The sequence below is a fragment of the Saccopteryx bilineata genome, chromosome X (assembly GCF_036850765.1).
Source record: "Saccopteryx bilineata isolate mSacBil1 chromosome X, mSacBil1_pri_phased_curated, whole genome shotgun sequence".
Lineage (NCBI taxonomy): Eukaryota > Metazoa > Chordata > Mammalia > Chiroptera > Emballonuridae > Saccopteryx > Saccopteryx bilineata.
The window spans coordinates 95,004,722-95,030,487 of NC_089502.1; the positions used below are offsets into that span (position 1 = coordinate 95,004,722).

General features: G+C 38.7%; 1 protein-coding gene across 1 annotated transcript in view; it reads right to left on the reverse strand.

Annotated features, from left to right (window-relative positions):
- Nucleotides 1-405: 405 nt before the first annotated feature.
- The window catches only part of EFHC2 (EF-hand domain containing 2), a 283,160-nt gene continuing 257,799 nt past the window's right edge, over nt 406-25,766 (reverse strand). The window contains exons 14-15 of the mRNA XM_066249383.1: nt 22,516-22,621; nt 406-564 (exon numbers count right to left, since the gene is read on the reverse strand). Of these exons, the coding sequence (XP_066105480.1) occupies nt 463-564; nt 22,516-22,621 (208 nt within the window). The 3' untranslated portion in view covers nt 406-462. The remainder of the gene's footprint in view (nt 565-22,515; nt 22,622-25,766) is intronic.

Genomic DNA, 25,766 nt, shown 5'->3' on the forward strand with positions numbered 1-25,766 from the left:
TTTGATAGGAGGCATTGCTACCAAGTTTAATTATATAGGTAACAAATGTGTGTGAGAAAGATTTCAAAAAAAATTTTAATAGAATCACAACTTATTGCTCTAATATAACTTGATTTTATATTTCCATGTATAATTGTCAAAAGTAATTTTCTTTTTGTGTTGTAATAAATCAAATTATGTTGGTTACAAAATTACCATAAGATTCTTTGGTATTAATGATTCATATATATAATAAAAATGTTTGATGATTTTTTAAATGTCATTTTCCATAGTGCTAGTCATCAGCAATATAATATGATGTTCTGAAAAACTAAAATGACAAAAAGAGATTAGTTATAGTCAGTGGAATTCAATATGAAACTTGTTTGTTTCCTTCTTGTTTTTAATGAAATTATTTCCATTGAAATAAACTTGGCAAAAGTTGAGCAGGAAATCAAAGGCTGTTGAACAAAATCGGCATGGTTACTCTGCCTCTAAGCCATACACATCTTCTAAAAATTTAAAATAGTTAATATATTTTGAAGGAATAGGTGATGGCATCCCGGTCCACACATCTTCACATCTCTAGGGGGAAAAAAAATGGATATAATTAAAACCACATTTCTAAGTGTAGTTTTGTAAATGCAACAGTAAATTGTTTCTTATTATGTAAGCTCTTGGCAAACAGTTTATTTTCAAAGCAGACATTTCTACAGGATCATGAGGACTTTGTGGTACATTGGATTCTTGTGCTCAATTGTTCATCCCTTCCTGCATTAGAATTATACACCCATTGTTTCTCAGATGTGACTTTGTAGCACCTTCCATGGAGTTGACTTTCTTGTCCCTTTGATATGGGCGAGGCTACCTGACTGGCTTTGGCCAATACAATGTTAGAAGATGTACAAAACAGAGGCTCTAACATGCTGGCATGACTTGACTTGGCCTTCTGCACCTCTGCCATACCCATGAGAAGAACATGGCCCATGAGGCCTGCTTGTCATAATGACATAGTTGGAGCAAGCTGAGCTGGAGCCAAACTTAGCTGACCTACAAGTCCATGAAGAAGAAAAAGAAACGTCTTGTTGTGAGCCAATGAAATTTACTGTGTGTGTGGGGGGGAGCTCTTCCTTATGCAGTATTATTACAATGATAGTTCCTTCTATGCTTTATTAAGAACTCAGTTTTTCAAAATCTAAACTGCTAGCTATTACTGGTGGCTTGGTTACTGTTTCTTCAATCTAACAATGGAAAGAGCACTGGATCATTCACAGTATGCTCTTGGGGATAAGCTACTTTTATATACCTCATATATATGTAGTATAAATATATACACACATATACTTAATATATAATATATAATATACTTAATACAGTGTATATAATATATGTGTATGTGTAGATATATATATATATATGTTTGCTAAATTCAGAAAATAAAAACCTTCACCTAGAGTGTTTTAAGAATTAATTTGATGAAGCAGGTTGCAATAAAATTATATAATAAATATGTCAAAGAGATTTCAAAAAATCTTGTGTATATACCATATTTCTCCATGTATAAGATGCTCTTATGTATAAGTTAGACCTTAATTTTGGGGCTCGAAATTTGAAAAAAAAATTACATAAAGTTATTGAACTCAAATATATTCATCATAAAATTCATACAACTCTTCATCAGCGCATAAAAGTGGGAAATGCAAGTAAAAAATCTACAACCACTGTATAAGATGCACCCAGTTTTTAGACCCCAAATTTTTCTAAAAGGGGTGCATCTTATACATGGAGATATATGGTAAATCTTTACACATGCACATATGCACATGCTGCAATGATCAATTCATATTAATATCAACAAAAGTAAAAAAGCCCATAACTGTGGCTGCTTATATTTCTATTTTCTAGATTGTTTTATACAAGATGCTATATGTTGCCTAAAGCTAAATTAGTATCCAAAATCACAGAAACACAAGTGAGGGCTCAATAATTCTATGTGATGGGATTTTGGAAGCAACCTAAGTGATATTTCACTTGGGCCTTATGGAATGAGGATCAGTTCAGCAAGGGATTAAAGTGATGAAAGTTGCTCCAGGCATAGGGAACAGCATAAGCAAAAGGCTGGAGACCTAAAAATCGATTTTTAGAAAATGTAAGTAGCCTGGTGTGATTTGGGGCACATAGGACAAGGAGGAAAAAAAGGTAGTTGGAAGAAAAAGAGGGCCAAACTAGGGGCTTTCTGTGCTAGTTCATACTTTATGTTGTGGATAAGGAAAGTCACTGGTGAGTCTTAGCTAGCGAAATCTGATTAGAAATTAATTACAGTGTGACCAGGTGGTGGTACAGTGGATAGAGCATTGGCCTAGGATGCTGAGGATCCAGATTCAAAACTCTGAGGTCACTGGCTTGAGCACAGGCTCATCCAACTTGAGCACAGTCTCACCAGCTTGAGTGCAGGGTCACCGGCTTGAGCATGGGATAATAGACAGAATCCCATGGTCACTGGCTTGAGCCAAAAGGGCATTGGCTTGAAGCCCAAGGTCACTGGCTTGAGTGCAAGGTCACTGGCTTGAGCGCAAGGTTGCTGGCTTGAGCAAGGGGTCACTGGCTCGGCTGCAGCCCCTCGGTCAAGGCAAATGAGAAAGCAATCAATGAACAACTAAGGTGCTGCAACTATGAGTTGATGCTTCTCATCTCTCTCCCTTTCTGTCCCTGTCTCTTTCTCTCTCTAATAAAAAAAGAAATTAATTATAGAACTAGCTGAATGTATGAAGAATTTAATGGAAGAGGAAAATCACTTTGGAGGTTACTGCGATAATCTTGTGGAAAGATGACTGTGTCAAAACCAAGACAGCTGAAGCTGGGATGAATAAGAACCACATCTCAAAGATTTTGCTACATTAGAATGTACAATACCTGGAAGGTGACTAGTTTGAAATTATCATAAAAGAAGGGAGTAGTGTTATGAGTTGAATTGTGTCCTCTTATGGAAAAGATGTGTTGAAGTCCTATTATTGCAGTAACCTCCAAACTTGTGGGTTGGTGAACACGTGGAGATTTGGGGAAAGTGGCCTTCTTGGAGAGGCTATGAAAGTTCCTTGCCCCTTCCCACACCTTTTTCTATGTATCTTTTCTATCTGCCTGTTCCAAACCAGTAATCTAGTAAGTAAAATGTTTCTGTGAGTTATATGAGCCACTCTAGCAAATTAAACCCAAGGAGTGGGCGTGGGAACTTCTAACCCACAGCCAGTTGGTCAGAAGCATGGGTGACAACCTAAACAGGCAAATGATGTCTCAAGTGGGAGGCAGTCTTGCAGGGCTGAGCCATTAACCTGTGGGATCTGAGGCTATCTCTGGATAGATACTGTCAGAATTGAGTTGAATTATAGGACACCCAGCTGGTGTAAAAAGAATTGCTTGGTAAGGGGTAAAACCCACACACTGGAATTGCTACCAGAATTGTAGCCAACCTCCAATTTTAGGGAGATTTCCTATTACTAGTTTAAATGAACTAACATGAATCAAATTAGGATCCAAACGAAGGTAGAAAGCAGGAGATAAGACTTAAGAAACTTGGGATGAGGAATCAATAAAGTAGAGGCAAAAAATATCTCTTTATAATTTTTGCCTGTGATTGGGTCCATCTAAAGGAATTATATGGCCAATCTCTCTATAAAATAAATAGATCTTTGGTGATATGAAAAACCCTCATACTATCACTGCTTAATTGTCCTAATAAATCTGCAAATGTTCCAAACATTATAAAATATTGATAACAATCTGGGAAATTTTGGAAGACAAAATAGTCTTTGTCTTCAATGACCTTTTCTTCATTTTACTACAAAATGCAAAAAGACCAGATTATATTGTATTCCCAGAAGCACATGTAAATTTCAACTAGACTTAATTGCATAGTAATTTTATGACAGGAGAGCTCATCCACAGCAGCCTATCCCTCTCCTTCAAAATAAGGATGACTTTGCTTGTGTTCTGTAAAGTGGCCCTCCTGACAGTACATGCTGGAATCTTAAATATCTTTGCATAGCAGGCTCTGCTAGTGCTGTTCCTGATTCCCTCACCCTCTCTACTTGGCTCACACCAGGTTGACTTCCAACCACTAGCACCTGCATTTCTTTGCCTAAGTGCTTTTCTTTGGACTCTTAGGCCCACTTTGGCTGCCCCTTTTGCATGCCACAAATGCTTGTGAATTATTTCCCTCAACTTCTCGAGTAGCCCTCAAACAGCGACTGATGGGAGATGATGGATGGTGAATGGTCCCCTGCACTTTGAGTAGGATAACTCTGAGGTACCCGTTGGCCATTGGATCCTTGTGTTTCTCAGGGGCATTAAGATCTAGTCATCCACATTTGTTACAGTTATCATAATATGCCCTATAAGCTCCTTTTTCCCCATTTCTCACTTCCCCACTTCTTTATAAGTGCTCTTTTCAGTCTCCCCCAAAAGATATTTATACTGCAGTCCTTTTTTCCAAGTTAGTTTCTAGGGAAAGTCAAACAAAGGCATTATTCAATTGTGCATTTATCAAAACTAATAAAATGTCTATGAAAGTCACAGTATAGCTTGAAACAAAGCAACTTTATGACAAATTGTGAATGGATCTAGAGTTTCCAATGTGACTTCCAGATAACTCAAGAGACAGTGCCCAAATTTAAAATATCAATTTAATCTGAAGCATAAAGAATATATGCTACATAGCATTTTATTGAAGAAGAAAAAATTATGAAGTACAGAGTGAAATTCAACCACAATGCCAAATTATGACTCTAAAATGGCTGGAAATCATCATTGTCTGTAAGAGGACCCCATGACATCTTCCAAGCTGGCTGTGACTGAAGCTACTGAAGATGTCAGACAAGTTGGCAATAGATTACTTGTTCATCAATGGGTAAAAAAAAATGTAGCTGCCAATCTGTAAAATCACACACCCTTGAAATGGGAAGCAAAGATGGCACTGGATGAAAACCCAGTAAATAGCAGCTGCCCATGAGAATAACAAAGCTCTGAGTGAGCTCATGGGCCCTGGATTTATTTGCTTTGACATTTTTAAAAGGAAATTTAATTGGATTATGTCTCCTTCTAGCTTGAAATTTTCTACTGTAGTATTGGTCACCAGATGCATGAGGGAAAAAGATCAGGAGCCAATTAAATTCCACGCTTCACTAAAACAAGGTTATTTTTATTCTTCCCAAATGTAAGGCTGATAGAGTCATGTTAGTGATTTCACCCTACTATTCTTCTCCACTCACTCAAAAAAGGACATTTCAGCAGGAAATATCTATGAATTTGTAGAAAAGTCCTGTAATGTGTATGAAATTAAAATTGTGGCTATATTGAATTTTCTTTCTTTAATAGGTTGACATGATCTTAGAAATAATCAAATTAAGTTGATAAAATCATAAAAACAGTTACATTTCAGTAAATCAAATTAAAATTAATTTTGAAAAGATAATTCACAACTACTTGTCAAGATAATTAAGAGCATTCTGATAACATAAGGAAGAGCTTATATGTCAAGCCAGGAGACTTGTTTATATTCTCATACATTTGTGTCTTTACTGTAATGACAAAATTTCACAATTGCTTTTCTGTGCCCCAGAAAAATCTTCAATAGAGTTGTGATCTGTGCAAGTATCGCTAAAGCAAAGGTGTAGCTGCTAAGCAAGAAACCTTTCCTTAAAACTACATTACAGTGCAAATAAAATTTTCAAGGGACATGGACTTTTTCTGAGCTTTAGTGATAGACTTACACATACAATTCAAATACATATCATCCAATGCTTTAAATCAAAGTGGACTTGCAGCAGGATCATTTCTTACTAGGTTATTGCTTTATGTTAATCAGTATGTGTTTACCAGTTATTTTTTAAACCTAGTGAGGATGATTAATTATCTTTTATTTTAACTGTTAAAATAAATTAACCTCAATTATTAGAAATAACTGCTTACTAAAGTGTTGACACTAACTCCTAACTCTATAATCCTTACCTTTATGAATGCTTTTGAGTCTCAGATTCTTATCTATAAATTGGGAATGCCACATTATCACAAAGTTGTTTAGACAATAAAATGTTACAGGGTATTCTACCCTCTAAACACCAAAAGGAAATCTCAACAAGCGGGGTGCCCAAAGATGTATCCCAAGGTGCACCCCACTGCTTTCTGTCCCCCATTGCCAAAGTTGTATGGCATCCTGTTGTGACACAAGAGCTTCAGAGCCATTTGCTAATGTTTTTGCAGTTTAGTGCTCATAAAATGAAGCCACTTCCAATTTTTCTCAGTAACATCCACAGATAAGATGCCGGTCACCCAGTGCAATTTATAAAGTTTATATAAGAATTGATTTAGTGTTTCTTGTTTTTTAAATGTGACTTCTGAAATTAACCAGACTGGCTCTAAACAGTAGGACCTATTTTGCCAGTTTTACAGCTACCATCTGTGAGCAAGCACAACAGAATGGAAATGGGGTCTCTGGGCTATGACAGTGCCAGCGCAACATGCTGAGACCATAGATAGTCACGTAATAGTGTTAGAGTTAAATTACAACCCCAATGGCTCACCAAGGGCTACTGTGGGGGCCAGGCAGAGGCCTGGCCAAGGATGCTCTTGAGAATCCAGGCTACAGGCCACAGTCAATAGTCATGGTGGGTGACAACTTGAACTCACTCATGTAGGAAAACTTCTCACTAAAGGGCAGCAGGGCTAATCAAAGCTGGGCTAGCTACAACCAACATCCTATTTGTAAATTTTGCTTGTTTGTTGTTGGACCCCAGTTATATTAGCTGAGATAACCTAAACATCATAGGTAGGGGAGCCCTGTCTGAGTCCAGGGGACCAGTCCTGACATCCAGCAGACCAAGCCAGGAGCTGTTAGTCTGGATGTGGCCTTATATCTTGGCTGTGGGTTTTGTTCATCTGAGCCCAAGTTTTTATTTTGGTAAGAGACTGTTATTTATCATTTTCCATTTGCCTCTTAAGGTCTAGTTTCTACTCTGCTTTTATCACTGAGCTTTATGCTCTGAGAAGCCAACTTCCATGGATTGCATTTCTTGAACTTCCTTATTCTCTGGCTTCTAGGTGGGTCCAGTCAATGGGAAGCAGCAAGAGATCAGGGTATTGATTCCACTATCCCTTCCCCTATTCCCTCCTTGCCTGGCCATGGTTTGGCAGTGGCTACACTCCTCTACCTCCTGCCATTGTTTCAGCTCCTCCACTGTCAGTATTACCACCCATCCACCTCTGCTTCCCCAGACCTAGGAATGGTAAAGCCTTGCCACTCTTCCTAGTTCCTGAGTCCTCCACTGCTCTAACTGGTTCCCTAAACCTTACCCACTCCTCTGTTAATAGTCCTTTCATTAAATCCATATCCCTGATTCATTTGAGTGTACTGTACCTCTATATTTCCTGATGTAAACTCACTGGTATAGTGACTCCTGAGCAGGGCTGAAGGGTTGGTTAAAACCTGCTGACCAGCTCTATCTGATTGCTGAATAATATTAACTTCAGGATTCTCTACTACTGTGCTTCATTTTGGAGAGAACACCTGATGGAACTCCCTGATGCCCCGCCCTTCTAATCCCATGTCGGGTGTAACAGACCACCCTCCTACTCTGCCTCTGGTTGGCCGACACTTATGGTCCTGTTTCTCTTTTTTGGCCCCTACCTGTTCACCTCATGTACTTTATTTAATCAAGCTACACTGGGAAGGTGTCCCAAATCCCCACCCCTACCTCCTATCCTGTCCATTCAGGCTGATGCAAACAGAATTGATGTCGAATCTAGCACCTAGGCCTACTTAGATTTACTGAGAAGTCTTGTTTCATTTCTCAGTAATATCCCGAGTTCAGGGATAACTATTGAGGATAACTTTCAGCCCAGGAGTAAAGTCATCCAGTTTTTAAGTGGTGGCTGTCTACTGCATCTCTAGAACTTCAGGCAGAACCAGCCTGACCAACTCATACAATAAAAGAAGCATACAGTTGCCCAACCCTTGCCCTGTACACAGGAGCTCAGCCCACCATTCCTTGTTCTTAAGAGAACCTGAATCTTTTCACATCACACTTAGGGCTGTGTGATTTTCACAACCAGGTGGATCTTGTCCTAAAATCCCATTTGTGACTTTTTGACTATGGAAGACTCCCCCACTGTTGGTGATCCCCAGTGTTCTAAGTGAGAGGTTTTCTTTGTCCAACTGGGCTTCAGGGACCTACACATCCAGTCTAACTCCTCCATGGCCTCTTCTGTCATGACCATGCCCCTATCAGTTCCCTGCCACGGGTGTAAGATTAGACAATAACTGAGGAGCTGGGGTGGGAAGGAGACTGTGCCACACTGCCAGGATTCCAGTTGATACCAAAAATAACAAGGGTTTCAAGAGTAGTTGGTTGCCAAACTGTGATATACCATGCAGAAACCTCTTGAGGAAGGACTCTATGGCCTAGCTGCTGGGAATCCTTCTCAGGGACTGCCTCAGCTACAGAGCTGTCTCAGCTGGAAAGAACTATATTGTCCAAGGTCATACTTCTTTTTAAACCAACTCACAGGGATAAAGACCATGCCATTATGGCCCAACTCAGGACAACATTGAAAGGTCATTCCAGTTCTAGAGCTCCCTATGGGCTGGCCAAGGCTGTCTTTGGGCCTGCATTATATCTCAAGTTGTCCTTATGCCCAGTTCAGTGTCATTCCCCACCCTTCCACAGGTATTGATCCCAAGGATATTCCCTAATAAACTTCCTGTACATTAGACTCCATCTGCATCCTGGAAAACTCAACCTGTGACAGGCTTTGACCCAGGGTATTTCAGGGAATTAGATATTAACACTGAAGCACACTTACATGGTTCAGGAGACACTATTGATTCTACTGTATGAACTATACAATATTATGCTCAATCTACTCAGACTAAATATTTTTACACGGGCTTATAGACTCACTGATAACATTTCTAAGCTATCTTATATTTCATTTTTTATTTTTATTTTTAAAAAATTTGTATTGAATCAATCCTATATTCTCTTTATGAAACAGTAACAAACTTAGGAGTATCAGAGTGTTGAAGAATGGTTAAACTGATCAGACACCATTGTACACCTATGTCTTTTTTTCCTTTAACTAGCTGAAAAGAAATGGCCCCTTTCAAATGTCTTCCTCAGACTCAACCATTTTGGGATTGGTCAGCAAAATTGATTGGTAAGAGACCCTAAGAGTAAAATTCTTACTGCAAATGAGTTACTACTAGAAGAGCCTACTACTGAAGAACAGGCCCTTTCCAGTGCTACATTCCTGTTCTGTAACTGTTCTCTTATCTTTAAAGATAGAATCATTGATCTTAGTCTTGAAAGTTGAACATCCAAGGTCCAGCCTCATGACTTGAGGAAATAAGACCCCCATTTTAAAAAGAGTAATAGGTATAAGCCCTTACTATGGGGCAGGTATTGTGATAAGTGTCTCATGTGTATAGACTTGACCCTCACCACCACTCTGATGGAAGTACTATTCTTATCTCCTTTTTTGAGATGGGGAAACCCAAAAGGTTGAGTAATTTACATATAGTCTGATGGGTTAGTCAATTATCAAGCAAGAATTTAAACTCAGGTTCATGTTCCAAATTTTCTGCTCTATCTACATCCCTAAAACATCTGAGCTCCAAGGCTCATTAACTGTCCTAGTTGACAGAGTAGGTGAGAGATGAAACAGGGGAGGGGTAGTTAAATGGAGAGTGGATCCCTGAGTTTTCCACACAGTGACTCTTCCTCCAGTATGGGTGGAGATCATTTCGTGGGTCCTCAACTTAATGGGCCACAAACTACATTCAAAAGAAAAAAAAGGGAGGGAAAAGAAAAGAAAAAAAAAAGGAAGAGAGAATGAAAGGATGAGAGAAAGAAAAGATCATACAGCACCACATGTACTTAGAATAATACTGGTTCATCAAACATTTGCTTTATTATATACATATATGCTGGCTTGTTCTGAAAAAATTTAGTACCTACAGGTACTATAGGTTGTATTACCAAAAGATAATTAAATTTCATTCAAACTTAACAGTCATCAGGAGTATCAAAGTTAAAGTAATAAGTCACCATAACATTTCAGAGGCAAAAGTGTAAAAATAACTTGAATGCCTATCAAATAGAAATAGATGAATAAATTATTCTATTTTCATACTATACTTACAAAAGAATGGCTTAGGTCTATACATATTAAACTAGAAAAATGAAATGCCCCATGATTTAGAATTCAGTATGAAAAACACATTGCAGATAAATGGATGTGGTATGACAATATTTTTGTATGATAGATGATGAAACCCCCTACACACAGGTAAATATTTGGGTGGTAAATTGGGTGGAAAGAAAAAGAAGAGCAGTAGAAATTAAGGAAAATAACAACAAAGGCAGACCACCCCAGATAGGGCCAACAGCATTCAAGACTCACATACAACAGAAGGGTAAATATAACTCTCAAAAAACATTCGTAGAGCAAGGAGTTCAGGTGGCCTGGAGGTTAGTACCATTGAGCCCACCTTCCTTGTAAAGACATCAGAACAAATTTGGGAGTCAGACAGAGCTACCTAACACACAGACAAAATAGGGAGACAAATAAATATGACCCAAATCAATCAACAAGAAAAATCCCCAGAAAAAGAAGTAAATGAAATGGAAGCAACCAAATTACCAGATGCAGAGTTTAAAACAATGGTTATTAGGATGCTCAAGGATTTTAGGGTAGAATTTAACAATTTGCCTAGTCAAAGCACAGAGAAATACCTACTATGAATTGATGCTTCCTGCTTACCCCCCCAAAATAAATAAACAAAATCTTTTAAAAAACAAATAAATGAAATGTCAAAGAGACAAAAAAAATACTGAAAGCTGCAAGAGACAGAAAATTAATTACCTACAAAGGAGCCCCCATAAGGCTGTCATCTGACTTCTGAACAGAAACACTTCAGGCCAGAAGGAATTGGCAGAAAATATTCAAAGTTATTCAAAACAATCACCTACAACCAAGATTACTCTACCCAGCAAGGCTATTATTTAAAATTGAAGGAGAAATAAAGAGTTCCTCAGATGAAAACAAACAACAAAAGATGAAAGGAGTCCATTACCACCAAAACAGTATTGGAAGAAATGTGAAAGGGACTGCCATAAAAACAGAAAAATAAAAAAGAAGTAAAGAAAAAAGAGACTATAGTTTTAAAGCAATACATAAATACATATAAATAATAACCTTAGAGAAAATTGGATTAAATGTTCCAATTTAATAGGGTAGCTAAAAAGGTAAGAAAATATAATCCATATACAGTGTGTTCATAAAGTCATGGTGCACTTTTGACCGGTCACAGGAAAGCAACAAAAGACAACAGAAATGTGAAATCTGCACCAAATAAAAGGAAAACTCTCCCAGTTTCATACCTAGTCAGTGTAGTTCGATGTGGGCTCATGCACAGATTTTTTAGGGCTCCTTAGGTAGCTATCCCATATAGCCTCTACAGACTCGTCACTGACTGATGGCCTACCAGAACAGGGTTTCTCCACCAAACTGCTGGTTTCTTTCAACTGCTTATCCCATCGAGTAATGTTATTCCTATGTGGTGGCGCTTCATTATAAATGCGCCAATATTCACGTTGCACTTTGGTCACAGATTCAAATTTAACAAGCCACAGAACACACTGAACTTTCCTCTGTTCTGTCCACATCTCAACTGGCATGGCCATGGGCTGCTCCTCTGTATACATGGTGCTACATCATCATCTGCACATGTGTACATATTGCCACATCATCCTACAGAAACTGGGAGGGTTTTCTTTTTATTTGGTGCAGATTTCACATTTCTATCGTCTTTTGTTGCTTTCCTGTGACTAGTCAAAAGTGCACCATGACTTTATGGACACACTGTACATGCTGTCTATAAGAGACCCACCTTAGAGCAAAAGATACAAATAGACTGAAAGTGAAGGGATGGAAAAAAATATTCCATGTAGCTGGAAATGAAAAAAAAAATGGGGGGTGGTTTACAATACTTACATATGACAAAACAGTCTATAAAACAATGGCTTATGTAAGGGACAAGGAAGGTCACTACATAATGATAAAGGAAGCAATCCAACAAAAGGATATAACCATTGTAAAAATTTATGCACCCAGTATAGGAGCACTTAAATATATAAAGCAGATTTTGATGGACATAAAAGGGGATATCAACAGCAATACTATAATAGTAATGGATTTTAATACTCCACTAACATCAATGGACAGATCCTCCAGACAGAAAATGAACAAAGAAACAGTTGCCTTAAATTACACACTAGATCAACTGGATTTATTTGATATCTTCAAAACATTTCACCCATAAGCATCAGAATATACATGCTTTTCAAGTGTACATGGTAGCTTTTCTAGGATAGACCACATGTTACGACACAAAATAAGACTCAATAAATTAAAGAGGATTGAAATCATATCAAGTATCTTCTCTGACCACAATGGCATGAGACTAGAAATCAACTACAATGTAAAAACTGAAAAATATTCAAACATTTGGAGAATAATTAGCATGTTATTAAATGACAAATAGAGTAACAATGATATCAAGGAAGAAATCAAAGATCTCCTCGGAACAAATGAAAATGAACATACACTATCTCCAAATCTATGGGACACAGTAAAAACAGTCCTAAGAAGGAAGTACATGGCATTACAGGCATACTTCAACAAGCAAGAAAAAGCTCAAATAAACAATAAAGTCCTGCACCTAAAAGAACCAGAGAAAGAACAATGAACAAAGCCCAGAGGAGGCAGAAGGAAGGAAAGAATAAAGATCAGAGCAGAAATAAATGGCATAGAAGTTAAAGAAATAATACAAAAGAACAATGAAACCAAGAGTTGAATTTTTTTTGAAAAGGTAAATAATATTGATGAATCTTTAACCAGACTCATCAAGAAAAAAAGAGAGAAGACCCAAATAAATAAAATTGGGAAAAAAAGAGAAGAAACAAATGACATCACAAAATTACAGAGGATTTTAAGAAAATTCTGTGAAGAACTATATGCCAAAAAATTCGACAAACTGGGTGAAATAGATAAAGTCCTAGAAACATACAATCTTCTAAAACTGTAAATGGAAGAATCAGAAAACCTGGGCAGATCAATTGCAACAAAGGAAATAGAAATCCTTATAAAAAGTCTTCCAAAGTTTTTTAATCCACTCGTACACTGACGGATACTTGGACTGTTTCCAGATCTTCGCTATTGTGAACAATGCTGCCATAAACATGGGGGTGCATTTCTTCTTTTTAAACAGTGCTATGGTGTTCTTGAGGTATATTCCTAAAAGTGGGATAGCTGGGTCAAAAGGAAGTTCAAATTTAATTTTTTGAGGAATATCCATACTGTTTTCCACAGAGGCTGTACCATTCTGCATTCCCACCAGCAGTGCAGGAGGGTTCTCTTTTCTCCACATCCTCGCCAGCACTTATTTGTTCTTTTGTTGATGAGCGCCATCCTGACAGATGTGAGGTGATATCTCATTGTGGTTTTAATTTGCATTTTTCTAATGATTAGTGATGTTGAGCATTTTTTATATGTTTATGGACCATCTGTATGTCCTCTTTGGAGAAGTGTCTATTCACTTCTTTTGCCCGTTTTTTGATTGGATTATTTATCTTCCTGGTGTTGACTTTTACAAGTTCTTTATAAATTTTGGTTATTAACCCCTGATCAGACGTATTGTCGAATATGTTTTCCCATTGTGTAGTTTGACTTTTTATCCTGTTCTTATTGTCTCTAGCTGTGCAGAAGCTTTTTAGTTTGATAAAGTCCCATTTGTTTATCCTGTCTTTTATTTCACTTGCCCATGGAGATAAATCGGTAAATATATTGCTGCGAGAGATGTCAGAGAGTTTACTGCCTATGCTTTCTTCTAAGATGCTTATGGTTTCATGGCTTACATTTAAGTCTTTTAGCCATTTTGAATTTACTTTTGTGAATGGTGTAAGTTGGTGGTCTAGTTTCATTTTTTTTGCAGGTAGATGTCCAATTTTTCCAACACCATTTGTTGAAGAGACTGTCTTTACTCCGTCGTATATTCTTTCCTCCTTTGTCAAATATCAGTTGTCCATAGAGCTGTGGGTTTATTTCTGGGTTCTCTGTTCTGTTCCATTGATCAGTATGCCTGTTTTTATGCCAGTACCAAGCTGTTTTGAGAACAATGGTCTTGTAGTATAACTTGATATTCGGAAGTGAGATACCTCCCACTTTATTCTTCCTTTACACGATTGCTGAGGCTATTTATGTTCTTTTTGGTTCCATATAAATTTTGGAATATGTGTTCTATATCTTTGAAGTATGTCATTGGTATTGCATTGAATTTATAAATTGCTTTGGGTAATACAGACATTTTAATGATGTTTATTCTTCCTAACCATGAGCACAGTATATGCTTCCACTTGTTTGTATCTTCCTTGATTTCTTTTATCAATGTTTTATAATATTCTGAGTACAAGTCTTTAATCTCCTTGGTTAAATTTACTCCTAGGTACTTTTTTGTTGTTGTTGTTGCAATAGTGAAGGGGACTGTTTCCTTAATTTCTCTTTCTGACAGTTCATTCTTGGTGTATAAAAATGCCTCTGATTTCTGAGTGTTAATTTTATATCCTGCCACCTTGCTGAATTCATTTATCAGGCCTAGTAGTTTTTTGACTGAGACTTTAGGGTTTTCTATATACTATATCATATCATCTGCAAATAATGATAGTTTTACTTTTCTTTTCCAATTTGGATGCCTTTTATTTCTTCTTCTTGTCTGATTGCTGTGGCTAGGACTTCCAGAACTATGTTAAGAGTGGTGAATGGGGTCACCCCTGCCATATTTCTAATCTTAAAGGCTTTTAATTTTGCCCATTAAGTATGACGTTGGCTGTCGATTTGTCATAGATGGCCTTTATCATTTTGAGGTATGTTTCCTGTATTCCCACTTTACTGAGAGTTTTGATCATAAATGGGTGCTGAATTTTATTAAATGCTTCCTCTGCATCTATTGAAATTATCATGTGGTTTTTCTTCTTCCTTTTGTTTATCTGATGAATCACATTAATTGATTTGCTAATGTTGTATCAGCCTTGCCTCCCCAGAATAAATCCCACTTGATCATGATGTATGATTTTTTTCATATATTGCTGGAGCTCGTTTGCTAATATATTGTTGAGGATTTTAGCATCCAAAGTCATTAGGGATATTGGCCTATAATTTTCTTTCTTTGTGTTGTTTCTGCCTGGTTTTGGAATCAGGGCTACACTCACTTCATCAAAGGAGCTGGGAAGTCTTCTTTCCTCTAGAACTTTTTGAAATAGCTTGAGAAAAATAGGAGATAGTTCTTCTTTGAATATTTGGTAGAATACACTTGTGAAGCCATCAGGCCCAGGACTTTTCTTTGTTGGGAGTTTTTTGATAACTGTTTTGATCTCATTTGTTGTAATCAGTCTGTTTAGGTTTCTGATTCTTCCAGATTAATTTTTGGAAGATTATATGTTTCAAGGAATTTGTCCATTTCATCTAGGTTGTCTAATTTTTTGGCATACAGTACTTCATAGTATTTTCTTACAATATTTTGTATTTCTGTTGTATCAGTTGTTATTTCTCCACTCTCATTTCTAATTTTATTTATTCGAGTCCTCTCTCTTTTTTTCTTGGTGAGTCTGGTTAAAGGTTCATCGATCTTGTTTACCTTTTCAAAGAACCAGCTCCTGGTTTCATTGATTCTCTGTATTGTTTCTTTAGCCTCTATGTCATTTATTTCCACTCTAATCTTTATTATTTCCTTCCTTCTACTACCTCTGGGCTTTACTTGCTGTTCTTTTTCTAGTTCTTTTAGATGCTGAGTCAAGTCGTTTATTTGAGCTTTTTCTAGCTTCTTAAGGTATGCCTGTAATGCTATGAACTTCCCTCTCAGTACTGATTTTGCTGTGTCCCATAATTTTTTTTTTTTTTTTTTTTTTTTTTTACAGAGACAGAGAGAGTCACAGAGAGGGACAGATAGGAACGGAGAGAGATGAGAAGCATCAATCATCAGTTTTTTCCTTGCAATACCTTAGTTGTTCATTGATTGCTTTTTCATATGTGCCTTGACCATGGTCCTTCAGCAGACTGAGTAACCCCTTGCTCGAGCCAGCGACCTTGGGTCGAAGCTGGTGAGTTCTGCTCAAATCAGATGAGCCCGCGCTCAAGCTGATGACCTTGGCATCTCAAACCTGGGTCCTCTGCATCCCAGTCCGACGCTCTATCCACTGTGCCACTGCCCGGTCAGGCAAATTTTGAGTTGATGTATGCTCATTATCATTCGTCTCTAAGAATTTTTTATCTCTTCTTTGATCTCATTGTTAACCCATTTGTTATGTAAAAACATGCTTTTTAGTTTCCAAGTGTTTGAGTATTTTTCACTTTTTCTGTTGTGGTTGATTTCTCGTTTCATGCCATTGTGATAAAAAAAATCCTTGATAGAATTTCAATCTTCTTAAATTTGTTGAGACCACTTTTGTGCCTTCACATGTGGTCTATCCTAGAGAAGGTACTATGAGCACTTGAAAAGAATGTATATTCTTCTGCTTTAAGGTGAAAGGTTCTGAAGACATCTATTAAATCCAGTTGATCTAGTGTGTCCTTTAAGTCTGATGTTTCTTTGTTAATTTTCTTTCTTGAGGATCTATCTAGTGATGTTAGTGGGGTATTGAAATCTCCTACTATTATAGTATTGCTGTTGATCTCGCCCTTTATAATCCATCAAAGTCTGCTTTATATATTTGGGTATTCCTATATTAGGTGCGTAGATATTTATAATGGTTACATCTTCCTGTTGGATTGCCCCCTTTATCTTTATGTAGTGACCTTCTTTATCTCTTACTATAGCCTTGGTTTTAAAGTCCATTTTGTCTGATATAAGTACTGCTACCCCAGATTTTTTTTCATTTTCATTCAAATGAAATATTTTTTTCCATCATTTTACCTTCAGTCTATGTGCATCTTTTGTTTTAAGGTGTGTCTCTTGTAGACAGCACATGTATGGGTCCTGTTTTCTTAACCATGCAGTTACCCTATGTATTTTGATTGAATCATTTAATCCATTTACATTTAAGGTTATTATTGATATGTAGTTGTTTCTTGCCATTTTATTCTTTAAAGCTGTATTCCTCCTTTGCTATATTCTTTTTCCCCTTTGATCTGTTTACAACAGGCCTCTGAGCATTTCTTGAAGCATTGGTTTGGTTGTAGTGAATTCCTTGAGTTTTTTTTTCTTTTTGTCTGAGAAGCTTTTTATTTCTCCTTCAATTTTAAATGATAGCCTTGATAGATAAAGTAGTCTTGGTTGTGTAGGTTCTTGTTCTGCATTACTTTGGATATTTATTGCCATTCCCTTCTGGCCTCAAGTGTTTCTGTTGAGAAGTTGGATGTGACACATATGGGGGCTCCTTTGTAGGTGATAGCCCTTTTTTCTCTAGCAGCTTTTGATATTTTCTCTTTATCACTTAGCTTTGGTATTTTAATTATGATGTGTCTTGGTGTAGATTTCTTTGGGTTTCTCTTTAATGGAGTTCTCTGTGCTTCTTGAACTTGTGGGAGTTTTTCCTGAATTAATTTAGGGAATTCTTCAGCTATGATATGATTGAACAAAGTCTCTATCCCTTATTCTTTCTCCGTTCTTTAGGAAACCCTATGATGCAGATGTGATTTCTCTTCATGTTGTCACAGAGCTCTCTTATAGTTTCCTCAGACTTTTTGAGTCTCTTTTCTTTTTTCTGCTCTGCTTCCATGCCTTCATTTATCGTGTCCTCTAACTTGCTGATTGGATCCTTAGTTTCATCCATCCTGACTTTAATTCCTTCCATTGTGGTCTTCATTTATGATATTGTATTTGTCATTTCTGATTGATTCTTTTTTACTATTTCAATGTCCTTTTTTATATTTGCTATGTCTTTATTTAGGTGTTCATAATGACCATCTATTGTTGTTCTAAGATCTTTGAGTATCCTAACAATCGTTATTTTAAACTCTGCATCCAGTAATTTGGTTATATCTGAATCATTCAGGTCCTTTTCTGGGGGTTTCTCTTGATTCATTTGTGTTGCATTTCTCTGCCTTCCTATTTTATCTGTGTATAAGAAGGTTTTGGCCACTGGAGTCCAATGGGTGAGGCCTCTGTGTTCCCTAGGGGTGGTCTGTCTGCAGGCCCACCACCCCCTCTGCCACTGCTGCCTAGGACATTTGAGTATAGGCGTTGCTGGTGCCAGACCACTGGAGCTGTCACTGCGGTTTCTGCCTCTCCTCCATGGAAGGGGCTGTGATCACGTGCCCTGGACTATAAGACTGGGCAGCCTTGGCCTTTGCCCCGCCCCCACGGATGGAGTGATGTGTGTCGCAGGGGCCGCAAGCCTCAGCACCTCAGGTAGGGGTGAGCACCTTTGCTCAGCTACAAGTCTCTTCCTGTTTCCAGGCTTTTGCTCCACCCCCGTGGGAGGAGTCCACTCATGGGTAGGCTGTAAGTCTTGGCTTCACGGGCTGGGCAAGGCTGCGTGCCCATGCTCAGTCATGGGACTCTGCCTGTTCTGGGTTTCTGCCCCATGTCAGCAGGAGGAGCCAGCTCGTGCTTCAGACAGCAAGCCTTGGTTCCGCAGGCCAGATGAGGCTGCACACCCGTGTGCCCTTGCTCAGCGGCAGGTCTCTGCCTCTTTCAGGGCTTCCGACCTTCCCCCCACAAGCGGGATTGCAGGCAGGCCCACAGTTGGGCCTGATCTCTTTCACTCAACCCCTCCGCCCCCACCGGGCAAGACTGAGCTCACACCCAGGCCTCAGTCATAGCCAGTCAGCTTCTGCCCTTTCCGATGCAACTGCACTTTCGCATCCCACCACTGCCTGCCCTCTGGCAAACCCTCAGCAGTGTGAGTTGGGTGCTGTAACTCAGACCCTAACACTCCATACTGTAGTCCCGAAAGCTCCTTGCTTCTAAGTGAGTCTGCTCCGAGTGCTGGGGGAAAGCTTGTTTGGCTGGTGTCTTGCTTCCCTTTGCTGGTATTGCTGTTTCCAGGGGAAGTATTCGCTTCAGATTTGGGGAGTGACTCAGCCCAGGGGTTAGGGTGGCTGTCCTTCAGAGTGTTTCTGCCTATGCCTCCTAGATTACACTCTCTTCCCGCTGCTCTGGTCCTCTCCTCTCTCCCCATCCCCTAGAGCCCCAGGTGGGTGGTTTTGAGAGAGGTTTTCTGTGTGATCTCTTTAAAAAGAATCCTGGGTTAGAGAACTCTGTCTCTTTCTCACAAACAGTATCCTGACTTGTTTTGCAGCTAAATACTATCCATATGCCTCTTCTAGGCTCTGGGGCTGCAGGTTGTGGCTTTGTTCCTGGGACTCAGGTCCCTCCCCTCCCTGCTAAACTCACTTCCCGCCACGCAAGTCTCTCTGGGCTGCCATTCGCTTCTGGAAACTGGGCAGCCCTCTCCACATTTCCACTTTTCCTACCAGTCTCAGTGTGGCTTTTTTGGTGTTTCTTGGTTAAAGAGTCCTCTTAGTTTAGTCCAAAGTTGTTTTTTCCAGATGATGGTTGTTGGGCAGATAAAATATATTATGTTCACTTTGTTAAAGATGGTGCTGCCCACCAGACATGCATTATCTTAATTCCAAAACCAAGTAAAGTCACTACAAAGAAAACTACCGGCTAACATCTCTGATGAACATAGATGCTAAAATTATCAACAAAATATTACCAAACCAGATCTAGCACTACGTTAAAAAGATCATACACCATGCTCAAGTGGGATTTATTCTGAGGAGCAAGGTTGGTTTCATATTCCCAAATTGATAAACATGATTCATCACTTAAACAAAATGAAGGATAAAAATCAAATGATCTTATCAATAGATGCAGAAAAAGCATTGAAAAAATCTAACACTCATTTACAGTAAAAACTCTCAGCAAAGTGGGAACAAAGAGAACATATCTCAAGACAATATAGGCCATGTATGACAAACTGACAGCTAACATGATACTCAATGGGTAAAAATTAAATGCAATCCCCTTAAGATCAGGAACAAGACAGGGGCATCCCCCCTCACCACTCTTATTCAACATAGTACTGGAAGTCCTAGCCACAGCAATCAGACAAGAAAAAGAAATAAAAGCATTCAAGTTGGAAAAGAAGAAGTAAAACTATCATTATTTGCAGATGATATGATATTGTATAAATAAAAGGCATCCAAATTAGAATAAAACTGTCATTATTTTCTGACAACATGGTACTGTGCATAGGAAACCGTAAAGTTTCAACCAAAAATCTACCAGACCTGATACATGTATGTGGCAAAGTGGCAGGATACAATATTAATATTCAGAAATCAGTGGCATTTTGTTTGCTGTTATTATCGTGATGATGGGACATCATGAGCTTCCTAATGGATCTCCATGCTCACTCTCTAATCTACCCACCATCCTACCAGAGCAAGCTCCTTTTATATCTAATCATTTCACTTTTTTTCTCAGAATTTGTCCATGGTCTCCAGACCTTGCAGGACAATATTCAAAACTCACCCTTGCATGTGTCTCCAGTCTTATCTTTTACCACTCTTTCCTTTGTACTTTTATTCCAGCCACACTGACTCCTCTGGTTCTGCATAAGTATCATGCTGTCCCATGCCCTAGAGCAGCCGTTCTCAACTTGTGGGTCACGACCCCGGTGGGGGTCGAACGACCAAAACACAGGGGTCGCCTAGCCATCGGAAAATACATATTTTATTTAAAAATGTATTGTAGCCCTGGCCAGTTGGCTCAGCGGTAGAGCGTCGGCCTAGCGTGCAGAGGACCCGGGTTCGATTCCCGGCCAGGGCACACAGGAGAAGCGCCCATTTGCTTCTCCACCCCTCCGCCGTGCTTTCCTCTCTGTCTCTCTCTTCCCCTCCCGCAGCCGAGGCTCCACTGGAGCAAAGATGGCCCGGGCGCTGGGGATGGCTCTGTGGCCTCTGCCTCAGGCGCTAGAGTGGCTCTGGTCGCAACATGGCGATGCCCAAGATGGGCAGAGCATCGCCCCCTGGTGGGCAGAGCTTCGCCCCATGGTGGACGTACCAGGTGGATCCCGGTCGGGCGCATGCGGGAGTCTGTCTGACTGTCTCTCCCTGTTTCCAGCTTCAGAAAAATGAAAAAAAAAAAATAAAAATGTATTGTATAAGAAATATGTATTTTCCGATGGCTTTAGGCGACCCCTGTGTTTTGGTTGTTCGACCCCCACCAGGGTCCGACCCACAAGTTGAGAACCGCTGTCCTAGAGTTTCTATTGGGAATATCTTTTCCATACCATTTGGCTTTCCTACCTTGCTAACTCTTACTATTTATCATTGAATTACAAGTGTCACCTTCCCTGAGAAGACTTTTTGGCCCTCCTCCCAACTAATTCTTATTTATAAGCAGCTTTCTCCTCATCCTATTACATCCCATGCAGGCCGCACCACTCCATACTCCAAATCATGAGTGTATTAACACCGCCATTAACAGTGGGCCTCTGACCTTTATCTTTGGACCACAGCACAGAGCATAGAACCTGCTAAGAGTGGATACTTAATCATGATTTGTCTGAGAATAAATTTATAATGAACAAGTTAAGAAAATGACTGAGCCAGAATTCAACCTCACTTCTGTTTAACTCCAAATGCCACCACTGTCTCCCAATCATCTGGAAGTTCTAAGGCTTTCTGAAACTCCAGAATAGCTGCATGCCTGAGGTAACTCCCTGAGGGAACTAGACCAGTTCCGGCCAGAATGAACTGGTCAGCAGAGACAGGGAGGAATAAATGCCTGTTTTCTGGAAGTATTAAACACATGACATTTGTTTTATCAAGAAACTTTCCCAAGAAAATCAATTTCTGGAGCATGTTAAAATATAAACATACCACCACCCACCCACTCACTCCTTAAAGACAATTGGCCCAAAGAGATCTTAGAGAATTCAGACAATTCCACAATGTTGAGAGCACATGAACTTTGTTTTTCCTAACCAAGCATTTTTCTACTAAATTTCTATTTCAAATTTGACTCCACTGTGAAATGTGCATCCACATGCTGTATTACTTAACCCAGGGTAAACCTGTGTATACAGTCACACAGCCACAGGTACGCTGGGGATTCTTGACATATTCACCATTTGAGATTTGCTTTTGTGGCTCATGATGATGTTACCAGAATCCCTTGATAACAGTGCTTACATCTATTTATAAGTGTAACCTATTATCCTATCTTCCACATAATTGAATGTGACTAAGGTTCAAAAAAATTCAGCTGCACAAGAAAAATCACACTCTTATAGAACAGATGTTCGCTCAGCATGGAAAGTGAATTAGCCTTTAACACAAATACCCAGAAATACATAAGCACTCTTTCCAAAAGTATTGATGTTAATATTTTATATGGAAAAATAACTTTAAGATAAAGGACATAAAAAATGCAAGGGAGATATCACAGTTGGTTTTAAAAATAGGTGTCAATTTTACCTCTTTCAATGGCGATATTGCTACTAATTCAGGCATCTTATTTTTTCTCCAATTCAGGACAGAGAAAAATGACTTATAATTGATTTGTCCTTCATTGTCTTCAAACCTGAAAATATAATTATAGAATATGATTTGATTCAACCTGCAGAATTCAAGACAAAAATATCAGTTTAAATGCTACAATAAAAACATAGTATCAGGGATGCTTCAGTATATAATATTTTTCTTATTTATTACTAGTTTATTATCTGCTTCTAACCTTTCAGAATGTAAATGTATGAGCAGAGATCTCACACATCTAATTCGCCAAAATATTTCCAGTACCTATATCAATGCTAATACTTAGTAGGTATACAATAAATATTTGTTGCAGTTGCCACAGAAATAAATCAGTTTATTCAATAACTAAGACCATTGCTGTATTTTGTTAACAATATTTGAAGGTCTTTTTACTTTAAAATTTCTGATACTATATGTCAGTAAAATAAAATGTTCTTATATTTTTAAATTTCATGCCTTTTAAATATTTAGGCAAGCCCAGATTCATTTTGTCTAGCGTATTTTTAGGAAAAAGAAAAGATATCTTTATCATTCATTATGTAGCCATTAAAAGGGGTTATTTAGATCCATATATAATACCATGGAAATATATTCCTGATATATTACTGAATGGAAATGAGGTTACAAAATAACATATAGAATTATGATCTCACTTTAGGTCTATATTTATATAAAAATATATAGGCCCTGCCGGTTGGCTCAGTGGTAGAGCGTCAGCCTGGCGTGCAGGAGTCCCGGGTTCGATTCCCGGCCAGGGCACACAGGAGAAGCGCCCATCTGCTTCTCCATCCCTCCCCCTCTCCTTCCTCTCTGTCTCTCTCTTCCCCTCCCGCAGCCAAGGCTCCACTGGAGCAAAGTTTGCCCAGGCACTGAGGATGGCTCTGTGGCCTCTGCCTCAGGCACTAGAATGGCTCTGATTGCGGCAGAGCAAAGCCCCAAGATGGGCAGAGCATTGCTCCCTGGTGGGCATGCTGGGTGGATCCTGGTCGGGTGCATGCGGGAGTCTGTCTGACTGCCTCCCCATTTCCAGCTTTGGAAAAATACAAAAATATATATATATAAAACTCTAGTAACAATACATTGAAGTATTAAGAATAGCTATTTCTGAGAAGAAAGATTATAATTTTGGGGTTTTTTCTTTAGATTTTTCTGTATCATCTGGATGGTTTTAAATTTATAATCAGAAAAAATTTAAGCCCATTTTCATTTAAAAAATGACTATCCCACCCTATCCAGATAGCTTGGATGGTTAGAGCATCGTCCAGAATCTCAGAGGTTACCAGTTTGATCCTGAGTCAGGGCACATGTTCCTTGCTCTCTCTCTCTCTCTCTTGCTAAAATCAATATAAAAAAATGATTATCCTGTACCGTAAAAGTATAGGTCAAAAATAGTGAAACTATTTGACTACTGATTCCTAATTATGGACATTGGCATAAATTCATCCTTAACCCATAATAAAGTTTTGGCCATTAAGACCCAATAATGTTAATAAAATTGTTATAATGATCTAAACACAAAATACTTCTTTGTGTAATATGTTAAATACTAGTTATTCCAAATTTGACCACATTTATCAATTTTTAAGGCTAAATATATACTGCTCATGTAACACCATTTTTTTTTAAGGAAAAGACAAATGTGGTTACTAAAGTATTGTTCCATACACCCTGCTCAGGCTTCTGCCTTTCTCTCAGAAACTCCAACTCAACACACCCCTCTAACTAGCAAGTGAGGTACACAAGTTACTAATTAAAGGATGAACAGACCTGACCTGTGGTGGCGCAGTGGATAAAGTGTCAACATGGAATACTGAAGTCACCAGTTCAAAACCCTGGGCTTGCCTGGTCAAGGCACATATGGGAATTGATGCTTCCTGCTTCTCCCCCCTTCTCTCCTCCCCTCCTCTCTCTAAAATGAATAAATACATAAAAATATTTAAAAACAGTATATACATTTTAAAAAAGAAAGGATGAACAAAGGATAATTATAAGAAAACTCAGTGGTGACGAAAGCAGGAAAACAATATACTCATAATCACTCAAAAGACTTCTCTTTTTTTCTCAAAATATTAAGAAAATAATAGCTCATATTTATAAGCTAATAAAAACTAGCAGCAATGGGTCAAATGTTACAAGATGTCACATAGACTCATCAGCCTAAACAAAGTAGCATAAACAGAATTATCAGAAGAGGGGAAAGAGAATTTGGTAATACTATTGTATACATTTTCTTTGGCCAAGGATTCTGGGATACAACTCCATTATGCTGCCCCCTACCACTGTCTACCCTGTGAATTCTCGCTCACTTGTCATTTGAACTCCTTGAAAGAACACGCTCTGTTTATGGAAATATTTGTAGCCAAAATGCAGGATCATTATGTCTTTTATTTTGTGTGTGTTTTGGGAGAAGAACTAAAACTCAATCAATTAAAGATGTTCTGTAAGAAACTTTCCTTTAGCATGGAGCCTTTGAAGAAAAGTATTCCTTAATACTGAGTAGGAGCTGAGGTCAGAGAATGAGATCATGAAGGGCCTTTGACTTTCATACTGAGAAAAACTACTGGACCACACTGTAGAGAGATGTGATAGGATTTAAGTAATATTTTCTAAAGATCATTCTGGATGATATATTGAAAACAGAATGTTGGAACAAGGCCAAAGTGGCAAGGGTAATTAACATTCTTTTGCAGAATCCAGATGAGAGATAATGGAGGCTTAAATGATGCTGGTGGCAGTAGAGGGCAGTGAGGAGTGGTCAATTCTGAATATATTTTGAGTGTAGGATTTTCTGAAAGATTTTACATACTGTGTAAGGAAAAGGAAGAGAAGGTCTGGCTGGTTGGTTCAGCAGTAGAGCATCGGACTGGTGTGTGGAAGTCCCGGGTTCAATTCCTGGTCAGGGCACACAGGAGAAGTGCCCATCCCCTCTCCTTTCTCTCTATCTCTCTCTTCCCCTCCTGCAGCCAAGGCTCCATTGGAAAAAAGTTGGCCCAGGCGTTGATGATGGCTCCATGGCCTCTGCCTCAGGTGCTAGAATGGCTCTGGTTGCAACAGAGCAATGCCCCAGATGGCCAGAGCATCGCCCCCTGGTGGGCATGCCGGTTGGATCCCTGGTTGGGAGTATGCAGGAGTCTATCTTTCTGCCTCATCGCTCTCACTTCAGAAAAAAAAAGAAAGAAAGAAAGAAAGAG